This window comes from Cryptomeria japonica, chromosome 10, assembly GCF_030272615.1.
Source record: "Cryptomeria japonica chromosome 10, Sugi_1.0, whole genome shotgun sequence".
Classification (NCBI taxonomy): Eukaryota; Viridiplantae; Streptophyta; class Pinopsida; order Cupressales; family Cupressaceae; genus Cryptomeria; species Cryptomeria japonica.
The window spans coordinates 253,005,770-253,029,908 of NC_081414.1; the positions used below are offsets into that span (position 1 = coordinate 253,005,770).

General features: G+C 35.8%; 1 protein-coding gene across 5 annotated transcripts in view; it reads left to right on the forward strand.

Moving 5' to 3' along the window:
- The first annotated feature begins 17,672 nt into the window (after positions 1–17,672).
- LOC131059841 (uncharacterized) overlaps positions 17,673–24,139 on the forward strand; it is a 253,314-nt gene continuing 246,847 nt past the window's right edge. For 3 of the 5 annotated variants that reach the window (XR_009110248.2, XR_009110249.2, XR_009110250.2), the window contains exon 1: positions 17,675–18,230. Coding sequence is in view for 2 of the 5 variants with exons in the window: in XM_057992888.2 (XP_057848871.1) it covers positions 18,026–18,230 (205 nt within the window). In the remaining 3 variants the exon portion in view is untranslated. Of the gene's footprint in view, positions 18,231–24,139 lie in introns of all 5 variants that reach the window. The other 2 variants (XM_057992888.2, XM_057992887.2) reach the window with 2 other exon arrangements.

Genomic DNA, 24,139 nt, shown 5'->3' on the forward strand with positions numbered 1-24,139 from the left:
TTGACAGGTAGATTCTCCTTCTAATCGGTTGCTTCAACTTCATTTGTAGTACCAGAGCTTTCTCCATGCTCAAATCCAAGACCTCTAGTGTCTCCCTTGCACCTTTGATCCTTCAATAGCTCATCAAGATTTGCAGAACTGTCCTTAAACTTTTCTTTATATTCATTTGTAGTATCCAGATCTCCCCTTAGGACTGTTATCAATTTTTCCAACTCCTCATTATTCTAGGATTGCACCAGCTCAGTTCTCAAAATATCATTCTCATGTGCCAGCCTAATGCATTCCTTAGATCTATCTTTCAGAGATTTGCCAAGATTTTTTTCATTCTTCTTCTGGTCTTCAATCTCCTTGGACATCCTCGTAGTTAGGGCTTGCATTTCATTCTTCATGACACTATTCTCCCGACTCAGCTTCTGACATTGTTCTTTAAGGGCATTCTTTTCTTCATCATCCTGATTTTGTAAAAGTTCCTTCCTGCTAGCTTGAGCATATGACAACCTCTCCTGTAGGATAAGAATGAATTCCTTTCCAGAATTCAACTTATCTTGCAACTTCAAGTTCTTCATCCTTTTAGCATCATAGTCTTCAAGTGCTACTTCAATTTGTTTCTCCACACTCATCTCCATGAATTCCAGATTCAGGATCTTCCTTAAGCTGTTAGACTTACTGCAAGGTACCAGGCTCTGATACCAATTGTTGGAATCCAAGAACACTGAGAGGGAGGGTGAATCAGTGTTCTATCGGTCAGATTTTTTTTAACCTTATTAACAAAGTATTTTAGTAACTGGTAACCATAAAAGAATATAACAACAAGTAGAAATGATGCAACCACAAGAACATACACCATAACACAAAGATTTATACATGGAAAACCTCAAAGAGGAAAAACCACGGTGGGATTAGTGACCCACAATATCTATGCACTAGCCAAATGCATAAATATTACAATAGGGGCATGCACATGCAGGTAGGCCAACAACCTAGAGCGCACTGCTCATCACAAAAGGAGCCTCACTAACGAGAAATACCAAATATGGAGTTACAAACAAAATTTTGAACTCAGAGATTGCATCTACTATGCTAACTGAGTTCCTGTTCAAGCACTGTCTGTACCGATTTTCACTATGTCCTCCCTTACCGGTAACTTACTTCGCATCCCAAACCTCTAAACCAATAAACCATAGGAGCCTAAAGATCTTCTGCAAACTAAACAATCTGTCACAAGGAGAAGCAATGAAAGCAATAACAATCTACAGAACAAAACACGGGAAAATATGCTCAAAAGAGGAGAGCTCTATACTCACCAAAATGTGTAATGACATAATGAATCAAAGAAAAGAAAATTGACCTTTAATAGGTCAAGAAACCCTAAAAGGGAAAACCCTAGGCTTGCACATAATAATTAATAAAAGAATTAATTATTATGCACCTAATGTTAGCATAAGTGTAAAAGATAATAGGGAACTTAAATAATTAAACAAATATTGTTTAATTAATCAAGTAAATACCCAATTACCACCCATCCCTTTATCAAGGCCATAGTTTCTGGGGATATTCTATAACCAAGATAATCTATGAGTTGGTTGATTATGGCATAGAGGAAAATATCATTTACCCTTTTGTAGTGCATTTTTGCTTCTTTCAGATCTAACTAGTATATTTCCCAAATCTTACTCTTCCATAGGGCTTCCCCTCTTACTCCATGAGTTTCCAAGTTGAGGGAAAACCCCAACAATTCCTACCAAGTAAATAATATAGGATGACATAAGAAAATTTCTTTGTATTAACCACTATGATCAATTGGGCATTGATTCGGTCTAAGAAAAATTGTACCCAATCCAAGTGTCTCCTATCATAATGATTTTAATGAGATGAAATATCTCTATTTCATATGTTTTGGACTCTTCCTTTGCCAATGCTCTACATAGAGGTGTGATGAGATCTACATCCTTTGGTACAAAGCCTACCCTTGTCAGCTTTATTACGATCTTCATTATTTATTTTCTTTTAGACTTGAATTAGTCTCTATTGAGGTGCTTTAGGTGGGATGTCACATTTGTCTTATAAGTTGGTATAGCTTCTCTAGTCATTGGGTTGATTTCCCTATGGGAGGCAAGTCAAAAGTTTTTATAAGCATTGCAATAGCTAGGTTAAGAATTTTAGTCCCATAAGGGTCATAAAGTTTCCTACTCTCTTAATCATAATATTGTGTAGTAGTAAGGATCAACTCTATCATTGTACTGCTACTGAAAAAGAAGCCACATGAGCCAAAATTGAATTAGTTGTTTTCTTGGCCTTGGGAGAATAATTTTCATTGAATGCATTCTCATTGAATACATGAAGGTCAATGTTTCTAAGGTCTACATAAGTGATGTGTATTAGTTTTGAGCTAAATTTGAATACTTAAGGTACTCCTTGAAACTTATATTTCATGGTGAATGCAACTTTATCAATCTTGACATTCTTTCCTTTCTTTTTTCCTTTCTCTTTTGAGATAACTTCCTTTTCAACCCTTTGTTCTACTTGTCTAGGCATTTATGATACCTAAAATTCAAGAAATAACCCTTAGAAACCCCTCAAAATAGTGCAATTAATTAAGTTTACCAATTTCTAAGTGTTTTGTTATTTGGTGGGACTTTGGGTCAAAGGAGGATGTAGGGACCAGGGTTAAAAAAATGTGGGGAGACCAAGGATTTTGGGACCAATGAAAAAAGTTATATATAGTCCCAATTTCCCAAAGGGTTATTACTTAATGAGTGGTAAGAGTTGGTACCCCAGGAGAGTCAAGAAGATTGAAATATTTGAACAAAGTTGTCTATCTCCAAAGTACTGAAGATATATCATGAGGCAAGCATTTCAATTTTGGAAGGTAGGGACTAGGATCTCAAGAGGAACAAAGACATCAAGACATAATCTTAAAAGTTTGTCTAGACCTAAGATTTCAAAGGATTTGAATACAAGAGATTGGATATGGAAAAAACTTAGGAAGGATTTTGGTTTTTAGGATTCTAATCCAAAAGTGTGTTCTATTTATTATCCATACCAAAAAGAATTTTCTCAAGGAGCTTCAACTTAAACTCTAACACTTTAATTTGTCTTATATGGATAGAGCCCCGGACTCAGGGTAAAAGACAAATTTTGGATATTGAGCATTTGATTGCAAAGTTTCAATGAGACTTGATATTTCAATAGGTGCAAATGGTCAAGCGCTTCAAAATAATTAAGGCAATTTGAATGTTTAGGGTTGACTAGGTTAACAAACCTAACATTAATATAATTGGTTAGCCTAAACCATCACACATAAAAAAAGGACAACATAAAGAACAAAAGAGAAATACATGAAATGGGAAAAAAAGAAGAGAATAAAGCGCACAACAAAGAATTTGACTTGGAAACACACACAAGTTGAAGACGAAACAAGAAAGAGCTCCATAAAGCCTACCTCCCAAGTTGTGAATAATCCTTCCTAATTTGAAAGCCCACAAACAATTTTCAAAATAGTTAGGTGTGCAATTATCATGTTACCTAATTCACACAAAAATTTCAAATTTGGGATGTAAAATGACCCGAATAGAAGCTAAAACTGATTAAATACCTTTGACATTAAATTTAAATGACTAGTAATAAATGTGGTAGGTGTAAGAGTGGATATTGAATTGAAACTTGGAATTTGGGATATTGCTCCAAAAATTTGAAACCACTTGAAGTCCCAAAATTGAAAAATATAGGAAAAAAAGGTGGAAGCAAGAAGAGGGATGTAAATAAACCGTGGACCCTTAATAAAAAAATCCTTCTAGGACCAAAAGCTCCACAAAAAGGGTAAAGAAAAAATAATTCGAAAGGGGGCAGAAACTAGAACATACTTAGGATCCTGAGGAAAAGGAAAACCTTGGAACTAAATACAAAAGGTCAAAAACACAAAGGAAAAGAACCAAGAAAAAGAACAAAAAGAAAATAGAAGAAAGAATGAAGAATAAAAGCAAACAAACACACAACAATTGAAAAAGCTAACAAATAAAAAATAAAAGGTGTCCCCATCTTAATCAAGTAAAATATGCGGTGTGTATGCATGACATAATAGTAGGATTAGTAATGTTTATTAGATACACATCATTGAGATGTATTGTTTTTTGAATCTTACCTTTGTGATTTGGATGACACTATTGAGAACCTAGTTTTTGTCTATGACGATAGTTATCCTAAAGATGACCAACATATTTGGCACAATTGGGTACTTATAAACCTTCTCAAATTCTCTCAACTCCTCTTGCAATGTCATCTTCTAAAGTTGTACCTAGGATTCGTAATAAGATGTTACCACCACTTAACAAAAACATGGGGATTGATGAATATTTTATAAATATTTTTATCATGTTTATTTATTTAAATCCTTTTATTGAATGAAAAAACTTGTAAAATGCATAGATGGGCTCATCTTTTCCTAAGGGGAAAAAATGTTTGATTAAAGTAGATTTTCTTCATTTAGTCAAGTGTCCATCTATTTTAAGTGTGAAGGGCTTCAAATGTGAGGACCTCTCTCTCTCTCTCTCTCTCTCTCTCTCCGTGTGTGTGTGTGTGTGTGTGTGTGTGTTTCTCTCTGGTGGTGGGTTTTTTCTTTGTACATGGGTATATAACATGGCCTTATTGTTGAGACCCATATCTAATTTTTCCTAAGTTACTCTCAAGGGGGTTGTTGGTGTAATTTTTTGAAGCAGACACCGATGAGGAGGGACCTCGAAGAGATCAATCCGGACTAGTCAGCAAGAGTAAACACAACGGAAACACAAAGATATGATGGAGGCAATGAAAAACAGATTGTTTTATTGAATGAAAATTGATTACATCCAATTGATAACAACTGAGCTACAACATACCGACACACAGGCCTAGTAGAACATACAAAATAGGTCACAACCAGGAACTTGAATCTTGAGATCTATCTCCTATGCACAGTCTAGATACTTGATTCTCTCATTGCTTACATTCTAACGTGCAATTACAATTATATATATTGATCCAAAGGATCCAGTTGGCCCAAAAGGGATCAAAACCTGAAGAACAAGACCTAACGTGCAAAATAAACAAGATCGGCCTCTGCCAAGAGATTCCTCTAGAAATCCAAAGGATTTAGATCGTGGGAAAAGGTTGGCCACATACCAAGGAACATCAGAATCAATGCCCAAGGCTTTGCAAGCTTCGGAAAGGGGCTCCAGTAGATCACCAAAATAGGTCCAGGCAACCGGTAATAAAGGACTGTCAACTGATAACAGGAAATTGTCATGGAAACCGGTAGTGATATCTTGCCGAAAAATGATCAAAATGCAATGCGGTCAGGAAGCAAGAAAGATGATCAAGTCTTCAAGTAGAATCCAACTCCATAGGATTCGATGAGCCAACATCAAGACACACAGAAAGGAAAACTGAAACTACAAACATAAAGAAAAACACAAAAAAAATTTTGGTTGATGCAAGATTGCTATGAATCGGGGATGCTCCTGTATTAGAAATCAGGGGTTATTGAAAAAGTGAGCCTCTCACTTTGTCGGGGTTAGAGGGAACCAAGGCGGTCTACCTCTGCCTGAGAAATCCAAGATGGATCTTCAACTGGTTTGTCCTTCCACTTCATAAGATATTCCTTATACTGACTACTCCGGGTACTATGCCCAATCCTACTGTCCAAAATCTCTTCAATCTGATCCGGTTCCTTTCGGGGAAATTGTTTCTCCAAGTCTACGATTTTGTCTTCACTGAATTCTGGTTCATGATACTCATGAAGATCTGTAATGTTAAACACAGGTGAAATACTTAGAGTATCCAGTAACTCCACTTTATATGCATTTCCAGAACTTAACATCATCAAAATTCTGCAAGGTCCAAAATTCTTCATCTGCAACTTGTTATAAGTTCCAACCGAGAATCTCTCTTTTCTCAGATATACCATCACTTCATCGCCAACTTCAAATTCCTTATGTCTCTTCTTCTCATCTTCCTTCTCCTTATATTTTCTATTCATGTCTTCCAAATGTTTCTTAACCTGAATATGCAATGCTACCATGTGATCTGCAAAGTCTTCTGCTTCTGAACTTCTTCTGTATTCACTACTAGTGTCTCTCAATTCCGATATACCTCTAGGATGCACTTCGGTAACAATCTCAAAAGGTGTTTTTTTGGTACTTCTATTCACTGAATTGTTGTAGGCAAACTCTGCTTGTGCAAGGATTAAATCCCAACTTTCGGTTTTATCTCCCACTAAACATCTCAACAATTTTCCCAAAACTCCGGTTAACAACTTTTTTCTCACCATCAGTCTATGGATAAAAAGTAGAATTGAACTTCAAATATGTCTTCATCTTCTTCAAAAGTGTTCTCCAAAAATAGCCAACAAACTTAGTATCTTTGTCTGAAACTATGCTCTTAGATAATCCATGCAACCTTACCACTTCCTTGAAAAATAGGTCTGCTACATGCAATGCATCTGATGTCTTCTTACTAGGTATGAAATGAGCCATCTTCGAGAATCTATCCACTACCACAAATATACAATCATTCCCTCTAGGTGTCTTAGGCAATCCAAGTACAAAATCCATGCTTATATCCTCCCAAGGTCTTATCGCTACTGTCAAAGGTTTATACAATCCCACATTTTGACTACTACCCTTTGTAACTTGACAAAGTCTACAACTCTGCACATATTTCTTAACATCCTTATGAATCTGGGGCCAAAAGTACTGCTCACTCACCAATGGTATTGTTTTGTCAATGCCAAAATTTCCAGCTAGTCCTCCACTGTGTTTCTCCTTTATCAGATTCTCCCTCATAGAACTCTTAGGTATGCACAAATGAACTCCTTTGAATAACATCCCATCCTGAATGAAGTAATCCAACCACTTTCTTCTATCTACAATAATCAGTTCTCGACATGCTTTCCAAGGTTCTACAAAATCCTGGTCATCATCATACAAGGTCTTGAGATCTTTAGATCCTAATACTGTCACTCTCATCTCTGTCAGCAAATTCCTTCTCCGACTCAATGCATCAACAACTTTGTTAGATTTCCCACTTATATGCTTCAACACAAAGTTGTAACTACAATAATTCTACCCATCTCATATGTCTCTGGTTCAACTTACTCTGACTGTTCAAATACTACAAAGCTTGATGATCTGTATACAACACAAACTCCTTAGGCAACAAGTAATGTCTCCACTTATTCAAGGCTTGAATTATGGCATAAAACTCCTAATCATACACTAAATATCTCCTCCGGGCATCATTCAATTTCTCACTAAAATAAGCTACTGCTCTCTCTTCCTGATTCAAGACTGCTCCTATTTTTGTTCCACTTGCATCACAATCCACTTGAAATACTTTGTTGAAATCCGGTAAAGCTAATACAGGTGACTCAGTCACTTTTTGCTTCAATAGTTCAAAACTTTTATTTGCTTCAATGGTCCACTTGAATTCCTTCTAATCTCCTCTCATGGTCTCAGTCATAGGGTTACAAACTGAACTGAATTTTCTGATAAACTACTGGTAAAAACTAGCCAATCTATGAAATGATCTTACCTCTCCAATGCTTTCCAATGTAGGCCATTCAACAATTGCTTTCAATTTCTCAGGGTCCATCTTCAAACCATCCTCAGATATCACAAATCCCAAATAGACTAACTCATCCTTCATGAAAGTACACTTCTTGATATTGATCAACAACTTCTCTTCTCTCAACCTCTGCAAAACTTGTCTTAACTGCAACAAATGCTCCTCTTTTGTCCTACTGAATATCAGAATGTCATCCAAATACACAATAACAAACTTACCCAAGAATTTCTTCAATACCTCATTCATCAGCCTCGTGAAAGTACTTGGTGCATTAGTATATCCAAAAGGCATCACTAACCATTCATACAATCCTTCATTTGTCTTAAATGTTGTCTTCTACTCATCACCTTCTCTAATCCTGATCTGATGATATCCACTCTTCAAATCTATCTTTGCAAATTATTTTGCTCCACTCAAACAGTCCATTATGTCATCCATCCTAGGCAAAGGAAACCGATATTTCACAGTGATCTTGTTCATTGCTTTGGAATTCATACACATTCTCCAATTTCCATTCTTCTTAATTAGGTTCTAATATTGTTGGTACTGCACAAGGGCTCAGACTCTCCCTGATCAAACCTTTCTTCAATAGCTCTTGGACTTGTCTATTCAATTCTTCATTCTCTACCAGCATCAACCGGTGTGCAACTTTGTTAGAAAAACTAGCTTCGGGAACCAAGTCCATGCAATGACTAATACTTCTTACAGGTGGCAATCCATCAGGTACATAGTCTGAAATGATGTCATCATATTTTGTCAACAAATATTTTATCTCTTTTGGGTGTTCTCCTTCTGATTCCGGTTTCTCAGTCTTCTTAGGAATTAAGGAAAAACACACATTCTCATGTCTCAATCCATCCATGAATTTCCTTCCATCTACCAAACAAATTCTAGCATTCATACAAACTTCATTCTTCAAAGGTTCCTCCAAAGGTAACAAGGTTTGCTTCATCCCATTGGCCACAATAGTGTATGTATTCTTCCTCCCATCATTTTCTGCCTGTCTATCAAACTGCTAAGGTCTACCCAACAAAAGATGACAAATATCCATAGGCATAATATCACACAAGACTTCATCATGATAATTCCCAATTTTCAATTTCACCAAATATTTTTCAATTACTAACAACTCAGTTCATCCCAAATCCATGCTATCTGATAAGGCTTAGGGTGTTTCAATCTCTCTAATTTCAACTTATTCACCATCTCTTCTGAAACAAGATTATTTGAACTGCCATTATCAATAAGAACTTTACAACACTTATCGGACACCTTACATTTGGTCTTGAATAGATTCTTCCTCTGCAAAGTCTCTACATCTCCTTTGGTATGACACAAAGCTCTCCTCATCATCAACAATTCTCCATCTTCTAGTTTATTATTTGATCCGGTGGGGTTTTCTTCCACCATTGTTGCTCTTCTAGTAGTTTTTGTCCTCTTACACTTGAATGCACGATGTCCTTCTCCTCCACACTTAAAGCAAGTTCCTCTAAATGTCCTCTTGTCTTGTCTTCCAAAATTCTCATTCTGGTAACCATCCAGTTCTCTCCTCCAGTAGTAATTTATATCATTCTTCTAGTATGAATTACCTTCTTTTCTCACTTCTTTTTCCATTCTCTGATCTTTATTGGTTCCTCTTCCTCCGGTATATCCTCTTCCTCCTTGAAATCTTCCTCCAGTAAACCTTCCACCTCTGCTCATGTCTTTTGTTTAACTTCTCTTCTGCCTTTAGGGCATATTGATAAGCCTCTTCAACACTCTCCAATTTGGTCATACCGAGTTCATCTTGTTAGACATCCAAAATCCATTCAAATATCTTGCAACTTGTTCAACTTCATCATCAACATGTCTGGATCTGATATTCAGCTTGTAAAATGCTTCGATGTACTCCTTCACACCAGATTCCTTTTGTCCCAAATTCTGCAACTTCCGAAACAAATCCAATTGATAATTCGTCGGGACAAACTTTGACTTCAACTTAGCAATCATCTGATCCCATGTATTAATCTTCTCTTTACCTCTTCTCTAACTATCAACTTGCAAATACTCCCACCAAAGAGATGCATGACCTTTCAACCAGGTACAGGAACATTTCACCTTCCTCTCTTCTACAGTGTTTTCAAAATCAAAATACTTCTCCATCTCCAAGATCCAATCCATCAATTCATCTGAATCTAACTTCCCATCATATTTTGGTGGGGTAAAATGAGGTTTAGTATTCAGCCTACTGAAAACCCTCAAAAACCTTTCCTCATCCAGATCAACCACCGGTAGGTTTGCTTGTTCTATCAGGGCTTCTTATCCTTCATCTTCACTTACATCCTCAATATGTCAGCCTCTTCTTTGGGCTGTCTCTACGACTTCCAACCAGGTTGCTATACCTCACAACATCTCCATCACAATGGGGTATGCATTCCCATGCGCTCCACCATTCCTAGCTCCTCTTCGCACCATCATTCATGCTAGTCCTTTGCAGCTGCAGATCGGATCTGCAATCCGCCATCCTACAACAAAATTTCAGGTTACACAACCTTCAGAATGAAACTTCGCTTTGATACCACTTGAAGTAGTCACCAGTGAGGAGGGACCTCAAAGAGATCAATCCAAATTGGTCATCAAGAGTAAACACAATGGAAACATAAAGATATGATGGAGGCAATGCAAAACAGATTATTTTATTGCATGAAAATTGATTACATCCAACTGGTAACAATCGGGTTACAACATACCGACACACAGGCCTAGTAGAACATACAAAAATAGGTCACAACTGAGACCTTGAATCTTGAGATCTATCTTCTACACACAGTCTAGCTACTTGATTCTCTGATTGCTTACATTCTAATGCACAATTAGAATTATATATATTGATCCAAAGGATCCAGTTGGCCCAAAAGGGATCAAACCCAAAGAACAAGACCTAACGTGCAAAATAAACAAGGTCGACCTCCGCCAAATCCAAAGGATGAAATGTAGATCATGTGAAAAGGTCGATCACACATTAAGGAACATCAAAATTAATGCCCAAGGCTTCGCAAGATTTAGAAAGGGGTTCCAGTAGATCACCAAAATAGGTCCGGGCAGCTGGTAACAAAAGACTGTCAACCAGTAATAAGAAACTATCACAGAAACCGATAGTGATATCTTGCCAAAAAATGATCCAAATGTGATGTCGTCAAGAAGCAAGAAAGATGATCAAGTCTTCAAGTAGAATCCAACTCCAAAGGATTCAGTGAGCCAAAAAGGAAAACTGAAACTGCAAACAGAAAGCAAAACATAAAGGAACATGTTTTTGGTTGATGCAAGATTTCTATGAACCAGGGATGCTCCTGCATCATTTTTTATTCCACAAATTCTATGTTTGGTGTGCTATTCTAGTGTACTTACTTATTTTATTAATTGTAAACAAGATAGTATATTTTCTCAGCTTGGTAGCTAAGAATGAAATACACCATCCTTGATTGAATATATTCAAGTGCCACCACTACACCAATTCTTCATTGATTGTAATAAGGTGTCATCTCTACTTAATCAAGGGTCACCTTTATCTTACTTGATAGAGTTAACTTATCTCTTGATTGAATTTAACTCATAGCTCTCTTCGACATTTATTTATTTTCACCGCTCTATTGAAGATGCTATATATGACACTATTTGGTTTGTGGCTAATTCATAGGTATTAGGTATTGGTTGTTCTTTGTTTGTCACAAAATCCATAAATTTGATACTTAATATATTAAGACAACAAAATAATGTAATTTACCTCTAATTGAATCGAGTTTTACTCAATGAACAAGACATGAAGATAACTTTCACTATTAAATGATGGCACCTTTTATTCATGTACACGTCTTTTGATTCAATTAATAATGGCACCTATTTCAAAGGGAAATGAATACTGCTTTTCCATAGGCTGGTTGGTAAATACATAATTATTTGCATGGACTCGATTGTTTTCTCTAAAAATGTGTAGACTACGCTCAAGATACAAGGAAAGTGTTGTAGTGATATTGAGACAATACATATTTATTGTTACAAAGTTTAAGTTTTTGAGATACTTGATATCAAAAGAGGTGATCTTGATTGAATTTGATAGAGTTGAGTTAATTCTCAAAATTTTACAACTACAAGAAATAAAAAGTTTAAGTGGTTCTTTCCTACTCTTGTAGAGGTGGGATTTAGGGTAATAACTTAAATACATTTTTGTGATTTTTAAAATAAATTTTTATCGAGAAGAGAAAAGCCATTCAAGAAGGTTGGGTTCACCATAATGTGAAGTAAAAATATACCTTTCACTAAATATAGTGGTGCGATGTACTTTAATTGACTATGAAATTTCTCCCTTTTTATACAAATCTAAACAATTAGAGTAAAAGACATTCAACGAAACATTTCACTTTTTAAACAATAAGAAAATTTCAGAGTTGAGGATATGATTGTTAATTTTAGATAAATTAGTACGAAAGGAGAGAAACAAACTATAAATTATGTTTGATTTGATGGTTGAGGAATGCAAATGACAAAGTAGAAGGGTAGAATGATGTTTTTCTTTGTGAGATTTACATTTTGGATTCTTTGTTATCCTACAATAATCTTAGAGATTGAAATATGTGTGACTACCTTCCATCTAATACAATGTTGTCTATATGCTTACAATCTTGTTTCACTTGTGCATTGACGTTTGTACAATGACAACCCTATCTCAATTTGTGTGCTAGAGTCTTATTCCACATGGCCACATCCTTTGCAATTTTGGTGTTACAACCTATAATTTGTAAGGAAATAGGCATTCCTATTTGTTATTTAGGGGATCTACCATACTTAAATTCCTAGGCTAAATTAATTGTAAAAGTTGAACATGCTTAGGGTGTGTGAAACCATAGGTGTCTGAGAAGATAGGCATGTGCAAGATTGTAGTTGTGATTATCAAGGTCTAATAATTGTTTTAAAGTTGTAATGCCCACCAAAATACCCTAGAGAAATAAAGCTAACTAACTCATAAATAGAGATAATTTTTTTTTAAACATCCTCTAATACAACACATGTAACCAATTACCCATAAACAATAAGCATACATTAACATGATATATACATAATCACCATGAACATAAGCATAATCATATGAACTAATTACACAAGTGGAAATAAACACAACTCATCACCTATCTTCCCTAGGCCATCTCAACGTCATTACTTATACAACACTATAAACAATAACATCATGAACACTACTATAATACAATGCATATAATTCTATTATCATTAATTCCTTCCATGCAATATATGATCATTACCTATCCAATTGTCATGAATGCATTTGCTAATAATGCAAAACTATTAAACCCCTTAAGTTTCATTTTAAGGCACCAAATCCAAATTTTCCTAATCCCATTTACTCATTCCTTCCCAACATCATTAATCCATTTCCAATATGCCCTAATCACCTTGCTAATCCATTTCTTTCAACAACATAACATATGCATAACACTAAATATACAACAATGAATCCAATTACATATTTCCATTAATGAATCACTATCCAAGATACAATATGATACATCTAATTCTCTCTTACAAGAGTCATGAATAAATCCTAATACATCATCTACCATTACATACACATTATCCATTTACATCAAAAGCATTCTCTTATACTACTTGATACAATTACATATGCCATAAGATCAAGTACATCCATCTGCTACAATATTCATTCATAAACTAAAGAGCATAAAATCCACATCCACACATAGAGAATCCAAAGATCATCCCAATGGAAGAAGACATCAAACCACTCGACCATGTGGAACCACAGGAAGCACCCCCCGTTCTAGGAGATGACACAAGGTCCCACACACACTCTAAACCTAGGCTGACACCTAGAAACCAATGAGACTCAACAACTCCAAAACCATAGCAAGAAACAACCTATAACATAAGCCAATCACAACACAAGGATAAACCATAAAACATAGAAACTCCTAGAGGCATACCAACAATCATGGCATTGATGTAGAGCATCCAACAAACTTAACCAATTAGGGAGATTTATTTCTCCCAACTTACCTAATAAAAAAAGTGATTACTCTTCACAAAGCGATAGGAGCCTCACATGGCTACTAGCCTCTGTAATGGATTCAATACCCCAAAGCCGCTTCCATGCTCATCTACCTGCTTCCAACTATTGACACACATCATCCTAGGCACAATCATCTTGCCAAATTCATCTTGAGATCTTTCAACCCTTGAATCACACAAACTCACAAAATCTCACTCCCACAAGTCCTTCTCCAATTATGACTCTCAGTTGCTTGTAAACACCACTCCCAATACCAATTAGGCACACACCAACCCAAGGGTACTCAAGGACACATCAATGACTCTCTCTCTTATCATCAAAACACAAATCTTAACCCTCCCATCCACCCTAGAAGGCAACATAACACCTTGTTGTCTTGACACTATTCACAGGGACAAAAACAACTTTAGGGCAGTCATACTTCAATGATCCACTCCTTGTTTTTAACCCTCCAAATACACTTGAGGAATATGGAGAACCTCTATACTATCCCTCTAACATTTAACCCCAACACCGAACCCATCAATCAGTTTAGCTTTGCAAAATATGTGTAAACTCACTCCATTGTCATGTTATGATAGTCATACACAAGTTGGGAAGAGTCAACAAAACCTTTGACGCTTTGGCTTGATCATAAATGAATAATGTTTAGCACAAACTTGTGACACCCTCACAAACCCCACTAACACTCAACAACCTTCAATGAACCTTCCCTGGCGTCCTGTCCATTCAAATTCTCCAAACCCCACTGCCATGGCAGACTGAGACACATATTTTAATCTTTATATCCATCCTCAACACGTGCCAATTGCATCATGGAGACCTGCAGCCAATATAAAATGAAATAGAACACTAAAATGCATGGTTCCGCTCATTTTGGGGGTCTAGTAATAAAAGATAAAAAGAGTTTTACACTTTTATTGTTCACTGTCAACCCTAGGTAGGGTTTTGAGTGGATTTTACAAAAAATGCTATAACTTGATCAAAACAACATGAAATGGAATGAAATTGAAGAAGTTGAGAAATACAACTTTAGAGATCCCAAGAACACCTGCAAGCAAAATACCTATCACAAGAGAAGAATGGAGGCAAAAAGCAATAATGGCTCTGAAAAAGAAGATTATCATTCAGGGAGGGAATTAATAAAAACGTATAATAAAATCCTTATAAAACGATATTAGCAACCCTAAAGAAATCCTAAAGGGATAATGTGTATTTAATAATAATTATTAAATACATACAATATTATTAAATGCTTAAGTTTAGCTTAAGTGTAGAGGATAATAGACTAATAATTAAATAAATAATTATTAGCTAATACATGATAACTCTAACACCCCTCCTTAAGATGAACATAGGGAGTAGATAAAAAACTAAATGCATGAAGAAAAAAATGCAACTACATGATGAAGGCAAATTTGGGTCCCGACAACAAATCCTCATGAGGTAACCAAGAACAAAAGATCTCTATAAAGAGGAGAAATAGAGAAAATTGCATGGGAAAAAACTCTACTCCAAAAAGAGATGAAATACAAGTGAAGGACTGAAGAAGCCTCCAAACAAGAATGTTCCAAAAGATAGGAACAAAAGAAGAGCAGAAGAATTACTGAAGCATGAAGAACTTGCAAACACTGTCGAAGAATAACTGTTGATCTGAAGAACCTCCACTGAAATAGAAGATGATCAGGCAGAGAAGATTGTAATTTGCATGAGTGCCCTCAAATAACACTACTCAAATCAGATGGCAAACAACTTAAGCCGAGAGTGTGTAAAGGGAATTCATGCCATCTCCAACAACTTGCCATTGGGATAAAGATATGCTCAGACCTATGAAACAAGGTGGAATCGATGTCTGATACTTGCAATCCTGCAACCACCAAACCACGATACAACATATACAACAATATATCATAAATGATTAGGCAAGTGATAGAGAATCACAATGTCATATCATGCTCATAGTGAGTGGTGTGACATTGTCCCTATCATGAATACAATAATAAGACAATCATACACATCATAGCACCATCTCATCACTCATAATCAAGAAGTGGGGTTAGCATAATCAAAATGGCATCATAATCTATCTAGAATAATAAATGCTCATAAGTCATCAAATATAGATCCATCAACATAATAATCATGATAAATATCATCATCCACATCAATCATCATATATCATATGTCCACATGAATGTCTAGCATCTGAGATAACAGTAGAGTCATAAATATAAATCAAAACATCATATAAGAGTCTAGATAAGTCTATTGATGCATAAATCAAAAGATAAGTCGAGGAGGAACACTACAAAAGTGTTCAAGTTAGTGTAGTGAGAGTTGCTCCTATCTGTTTGATAGGTTCCATTATGTTAATTTTATTTTCAACCTCTTTTATAAGCAGATTTTGCCTATTTTTAATTCATTGAAAACGAGTTAGAATTTTATGAGAAATAAAAAGACAAACATTTAGATAGGACAACCACATTTTAAAATTTAAAAATGTTATTAAAAAAGAGATATCAAAGGAACGAGATGTGACATGCTCATGTTCAATATAAATAAATGATGAAAATAAATACAAATAGATGTTTAAATATATAACACTAATTTGTGAGTGAACTTGAATGAATGAATGAATGATTTTATTGACGTCCACGAGACTGAACAACCTATGGGACCAAGAAAAACACCAACACTAAACCTCCTGAATATAATTTTCCATGTTTGATCTCTTGTTATGAATCTTGACTAGGAAGCTTGCCATTTGGTTGATCTTGTCCTCGTCAAATAACTGATGCATGTTGTCGGCTTTCAGAATGATCTCATACTGAGTCCGAATATCATCATACATTGTGCATTCAATAAGAAAGTGCCATTCCGTCTCCACTGCTCCCATCCCGCAAAACAAACAATTTCTCTCTTCCCATATCTCCTTGGGCCTTGACCACCTACACGTTTCATACCTGAGATGATGCGAACCAGTCCTTAGTTGTGCCACAAGCAGCCTAGCTTTCCCTTTAATGACTACCCCTAAATATGCTTTCTCACCATGTTCCCCAATTGGGTTAAATTCTTTATTATAGTACACCTTTTTGCGTCCAATGTGGTTATTCCACATGGCGGTTTGAAACTTTTCAATGACAAACTTCTTTATTTCCTTGTTGGTATTAGGACAATCGTGCAGTTTGATGTTCCATTTATTCAATCACTTTCTGTTTTGTTTCATCCAAGTTTTCTTCCTACGGATAAGACCTTCTTCCATCGCAATCTTGGGCCACTGATGGTAATCCATGTTCTCAACCTTCTTTAGATAACTTATTAACTGAGTTAATGCTGATGCTTCCAATGGAAACATACCTGCTTTCGCCAAAATAATTTTATATGGCACTAATGTTTTAACTTTGAGATTGCTTGTGATTAGGTGTTTTTGAATTCTTTCTAACTCTCTCCATCCACATTTTGACATACTGCCTCCCCAAACTTCACAACCATAGAGATCAACCAGTGTGACCAACAAACTAAAAAGAGTTTTTTTAGTTTTCCAATCCCATAATTAAGCATTTCTGCACTTATTTTGAAGTAGATGTGACGCTCTCCATCCTCCCTGAATCCTTTTTGCTCTGCACGTCTCCCAACTAAGCTTATAGTGGAAGTCAATCCCAAGTACTTGTATTCTTTCTCAATTTCCAACAGATTGTTTTTGAAAAGAAAAGTAATTTGTTTTTCTTTCCTCTTTAAAGAAAAAATTATGATCTTGGTTTTAGGAACAAATAAAAATAATTGCAAAATACATGTATAAACAAAGCAGGAAAACCTATAGTTACCTTTCTCCCGTTATCATGGACATGCTTTTATAAAGTTACGAATATACTAAATGAATGATAAGTAGATTGTGCTCCCTACTCCATAAGAATATACTTAATTACGATAAGTAAATTGTGCTCCCTATTCCATTAAAAAGTATTTGCTTGACTAACCGAGTCGAGTATCAAGGTAAAAGGAACTCGTGAAAGTTGTGCAAATTTACCAATCTGAAACAATCCCAAAACTTGGAGCGCAGTCCATGAGCTCGGAGTTCATATACACCGTCCTGTACAATATTTCTGACAAGAAAATTTGCCCCGCTGTAACTGCTTTCCAAATTTAAACCCTATTTACGGTCAAATCTGCTGGCTCCACAAACAACAGTAGCCTTTTATCCTGGAACGTGTGTTTCCTTTTCTTGAAAACTATTTAAGCAGAAGACGTCAGGACTGGAATGACCGTCGAAAATTATAGCAGAGAAAACAGAGAAATAAACAGTCACTTCAGATCCAACTACAAAGCAGAGCAGTGCGGAGGTATAACATGTTACAGCCCTCGACCCTGCGCATTTGTATGCAGTCTCGACCAATTGCTGCTGCTGCTGAGAGACAAAAGAGCCGCAAGAGCCACGACAAATTAAACCACAATTCAGGCTCACAAAAATCCCTGGTGCTTCATGCATTTGCGGACTTGTCTCGAGTTTCACCATTGGTTTTCGTGCACATACTCCAAAACACCTACGTTCCAAGTACTTTTCTCACTGGAACTCGTGACCTTATGGTGACTAGGAATTCTTTATTAATAATTGTGTATGAAACCCCAATATTTTTTCATATTGTTTGTAATTACTGTATGCTACCGCAAATTCTCTGGCACCTATATAGACATTCTTTAGTGTGCATTATGTTAGGGCTTGGTTAACTCTCCACAGTAAGGAATTAATAGGTGATTTTAGGAGCCTTAACGTTTCAGAAATGTAAAAATCTGGGTGTACTTTTTAAACTAGAAGATCTGGAATTATCATTAATTTAAGTTTCTTCAAATTATTTAATGTCTTATATTATTTTGTAGAAATTACTGCTAATCTTCATTTTCAAATGTTTGAAATTGAGAATCATTTTGGGGGAAAAAAAAAGTAGTAAGTCCTAATTATTACACAATAAAATTAACCCTTGTACTTCAGGTCTATATGATATATGGACAAAAGCTGGTGGCAATCTGGAAATGCACTCAAACGTAATTTGAGCATGATTTATGCTTGAGTTAGTCTGCGGCTGTTGGTTGTTGTTGCCTTTTGGAGTTGGAAACCTTCCCTGGACGATTTCAATTACAAATCAGGCTCATAAAAACTACTGGGGCTTCGTGCATTCCTGTGATTTTTAATTAACTTCGCTGCTAGTTACTGTGCACTTACTCAAAAGCAGAAATGTGACTCGAACTCATGACTGAGCCCCTTGTTTTGGCGAAATGCTTTGAAAATAACTTGAATCAAGTCCTTTGTATATTCTAAAAATCAATAAACCCCTGGTTGCAAAATTGAACAATTTATAAGGCAATGGAGAGGAATGCTCTTTTGGGTTTCCAAAAAGGAAGTATGATAGACCAGACGTGGATGTGACCTTCAAAACAACCATTTCCTTCCATTGAAATTATTCATTTCCAGTTGGGGGATATGGTGACATATTTGGTTTTAACTTTTCATCTAGGTTAAGGACTTTAGGAAATTTTGTTTAATATACCAAAAGTATTTACCACGTCAGTAGTGAGCTTGAGTGAAAAGCATTTGTAATAGCTCCATAGCTTGTAGCTGAGGATTTTGGATGAAAGTTTGCAATGTTTGCAGATAATCAATTTAACACAGGAAGACAATGGCAATTATGCAAGCTGGAAGTCACAAAAAATTGCCATCTTACCAAATTGGTTCCGTAAATGACATGGATTGTTATTATTAGTTAAACTACTCCTGTGATATGATTTCCATTTCTGATTGCCTATTTACATATGATAAGCCTATATTTATATGCTAAAGTTCTACACAGACATTTTTTTTTGGCAAATTGCTACCTAAGGTGGTAGCTCCCATTCCATTAAAACATAAGAAAGATTACATGGGATCAGCAGAGAGTGTAAGCCAAGACTCTTATGGCCTCAATGACCTCCTTGGCACGCTCAATCTGCTCTTGGGAAACCAAATTCCCATTTACAGTCAGCATATACTCATAAGTTTCCATATTATTTCTGCCCAAACAGTCCCTTATATCCAATACAGTGTCTGTCATGTTCCCATCCTTGATGACCTCTTCAATGATAAAAGTGTCTGCCTTGCCTTGAAAGGATTCCCTCTTCAATGTCCTCATGGCTCCCAATGCAGTTTCACACAGATTGGAAGCAACCAGCCGTCTGATGGCGTTCTCTATCATTTCATAGTCACCTGAAGTGCATGCTATGTTATATAGGAATCGCTCCAGGAGATCTGCATTGTGAATGTGTGATCCTTCCAAAACCCTACTACCAATGCTCCTTCTTATGGCGTCTTCCTTCATGTCCCTGTTGAAGCCAAAGATGGTCTGCAATTGCTCCATTAGTGACTGAGAGCAGTCACACTTGCATTCGGGGATGTGAATGCATTCCACCTCCCCATTGCTTGATGCTGCAGAGCCCACCATCGCTCATTTCTCTGCCTACCTCTTCTGTATTCTGTGGTTTTTATAACAAAAAATCTCCCTTCGATCGTCATTTCGGATCAGACCAAATCCTGAAATAATTGATGCAAATCTCTTCCTTACTGCCAAGTCACTGTTCCTTCCTGCAAAATCTGCACTTCATACCGCAGTGGAGGTGTCCGGGTATGGCGCACCATCTGAGAGAATGAACCCGTTCCAGGCGGATGTGATGTTCAAAAAGATGGAGTCACACTGTTGGTCTATGGCGTAGTTGGATAAAAAAATTGCTACTGTATTCCCTTCTCGGAAGATATGTTTATAAGTTTCATGGATTGCATTTAACCACATTGTTGATTTCCAACTCGGAGTATTTCCAGTCATGACTGCTCGAATTACATTGAGGGAGTCACCTTCAATGTTGATCTGTCGAATATTTTTCTCCCTGCATAGTTTAAGGCCACCAAGAAGAGCCGCATACTTTGCATCATTGTTAGTGCCATCTGGGAGTTTCACTGAACCTCCCTAGATTAAATTTCCTCTCTCATCTCTAACTATGAAACCAGCAACAGACAGTCCAGGATTACCCCTGGATGCCCTGTCAAAATTCAGTTTCAAACGGCCTTTTGGCAGGACTACACAGACATTCAATGTTTCTATAACCCTCTTACCAACTTATAACAAACTGTGCCTCAAATCATATGTATTCTTTCCAACCTTTAAATAATTCCATTAAGCTGCTTGCAAATTGATTTGACTGAGTTATAATTGTACTTGAGATACTAACCATAATGTATGTTGTTATTGCTTCCTCCCCTCTTACAGACATTCTTCCCCAATTTCTAAATGAGATTTAGTAATTTTGGTGGAAAAGTAGATTTGGAGAACCATGTGGCCCATGTCAATAGAGTATGGGATGGTAGTAAGTAGTGGTTTGCCCTTTGTGATTGGCGTGAGTCTAAATTTGAGAAAAGTACCTTTGGTGGATGGTTTTTGGAAAATGAGAATGGTAAGTTCAGAATGAGTGATTGGAATTTTTTTTGTCCAAGCTATTTGGCTCTTACAACTCCAGATTGCTTACATTGATAACATTATGGAGGACAAGCTAAGTTGGAAGTTTATGGAAAAATGCATTAAGACCAATTCTTGGAGACTAATAAAAGATCCATATGTGATGGGCTTCAATTGGAGTGCTTTGAATTTATATTGAGTTTGTTGTAGATGTCATGAATTTTTGTGTGAGGGTTGGCTAAATTGTGCATAAACAATGAAACTTTGTCCTGCTTATTTTGCAACTAGTGTGTATTTAGAGTTAGCAGCACAACTAGAATTTTTAAGGAGAAAACAATGTAGAATGATATAAGGTGCAATATTTTCTAAGATGCAAAAGGTTGGAAGATATAACAATATTTTAAGGAGATACCATTTATAAATATGGGTAATCTAATAATAGCACAATGGATGGCATATATAGGTGTCTCACTATTATTATTTTAACGAAAATCTTTTTTTTGTTGGCATTAGTTTGCAGATGAAATCAAGTAAAGTCTAACTAGCAACCCAGAAGCTTCCATGGTGATTGCTTGAATTGACTCAAGAAGAATGGGTTTTAATTTGAAATGATGGTCGAGGACTTCATGAAACTACACATAATATGAGTAAAGAAATTTTTTGGAAACTGTAAATGATGTTCAATTTTCAATTCAATATGCAAGATGTATTCTAATTTATATTCTCTCTATCTATGTATTATATACTTATGTTATAAATCTGATTATCTTCTTTTGTATGACAGGTGAGAGGAGTATTTATTGATTTCAATATCCTTCTCACAAACATCGATGGATATATATATGCAAGAGGGGAGGATCAAGCAATACCTTGACCGGTCATGTCTTATGGACATGACCGATCAAGACATTACTTGATCTCACCCTTTGATATGTAATTACCAATCACTGTTTATTCTAATCAACAACCCGATACTAATCGGGGTCTACATAACTTAGTATCCAATGCCAATCGGTATTTACGTGGTCATATTAACCGATGCCAATCGGTGTGTATGTGACATGTTAACCGATGTCAATCGGTGTCTAAGTTAACTGATACCAATCACTAACTAATAGTTAGATGCCAATCGGTGTATGCTTTGCCACCCGATAACAATCCACTAATCATCATTTGTTTTACTGTTGAGAAGATAACCGATATAAATCGGGATACATGGTTAACTCGATAATAATTGGTGATCACGGTTATAATGCAAACCGATATTAATCAGTATACTATGCTATGGTATGATTATCGATATTTTGAACATTGATCGACTAAGTAGATTGGACATATATACAAATGAAGGATGATCATCAAATGAAATAGCTTGAAGTTTTCCTGATAGTTTATCGATAGGATAAATGATTGAATGAGAGACTTCATTTATCTCTCATTCAATCATTTATCTTACCGAAGCTACCATGCATTAACAGAAACTACACCAAACACGCTTAAATAAAAAGTTTGGAAATTGTGCCATGTGTTAATGCACAAAGTTGTTAGTGTTTTAATTTGCCCCTCATGAGATAGGTCAAAACAAAATAGTACACAAGGGCAAATCTTTCTTCAAGTTTCAATGTGAAGATCCTTGTAAAGAACAACCGAAAACTAAGCTATGAACAACATATGTAGTTAATAATGTTGTCCAATTTTCTCAAGGGGGTTTGCATGAAATAAATGAAATTTTGAATATTATCCTACCTTTTTGATATTAGGGAGTGAGCATATGACTTGAAAAATTCTTATCCGACAAATGGATTTTTTTTAATATTTAGAACACTTACAATTAGATGCAAGAAATAGATAAACAATTTCAACTAATACCTTCTGACTGATTGAAAATGAAGACCAATAGCTCCACATTCACAAGAATTGAGCAAACAAACTATTTCTAACACAAATTGATAATGAAAGATCTATGAATCTCTAGGAGGCATACAAATATATTGCTAGACAAATTGCAATGGTGATACAAAGCTCAACGTTGCTCATTTCTTTCAACTCACCCAATGAAATCTACCATGTGACACACACATAAAACTCAAGTCAAATGCTTGAATGATGATCCCTATGTTTACTCTTCCCTTTGATAAATTTAGTACTAAAAAAAATGAATAAAAATAACAATGCCTACTATATAGAGTAGTAAAAATATATCTTTATTTAACATGTAATTCTTATAGAAGTAGACTATTGATGATTAGCCAAGGATTAGACAATTTGCCTCAACTACGCAAAGTCTATTAAAAGAATCCAATGGTTGCCAAGTAGAGCACAACAATCTATTGAATCCTATTCAAAATTTCACTATTAATTATTGCATAGTTGGATACAACCATATTAATAAAACATAATAAAGGCATTGTATGCTAACTGCATCATCCCTCCCCAAAGAAAAGTTTTCTAGAAAACAAAAAAACAAACAAGTTGTCAACTAATATTAGGCAAGGTTTTCCAAACTTGTGACAACACCATAGAGGATGGAGGACCTTGGTATTGACACTTATTTGGTATTCAAAACAACTTGAACATAACTTGACTGTTCCACAATTAGTGAATGATGGACAATGTTTTGTAGGATGGTTTTAGCTAGAACTGGAAAGGAGAAATGACATATTAAACATTGATCATTAATAGATTGAAATTCACACAAATTAGTAATAGAACCAACATATCTAGATTGTAGGCTAGTGTATAGAGAATACATGTGGCAATGGCCATTAAAATTAATGAATTGTTGGGAAGGATCAAACAAACAAGGAATTCAATTTGACTGCATGCAGACTCTAAAAATGCTTCCCCTAGTGGAAAATCTTTTGGAGTTCTCCTAGAGGTCTAGGAAGTGCCTTCTCCTAATTTGTTTTTTTTATTTATATCAACATCATAGGTTGAGGAATAACTAATTGTAAAATGCTATAGAGTTGTGACAAAAGGGCCACTT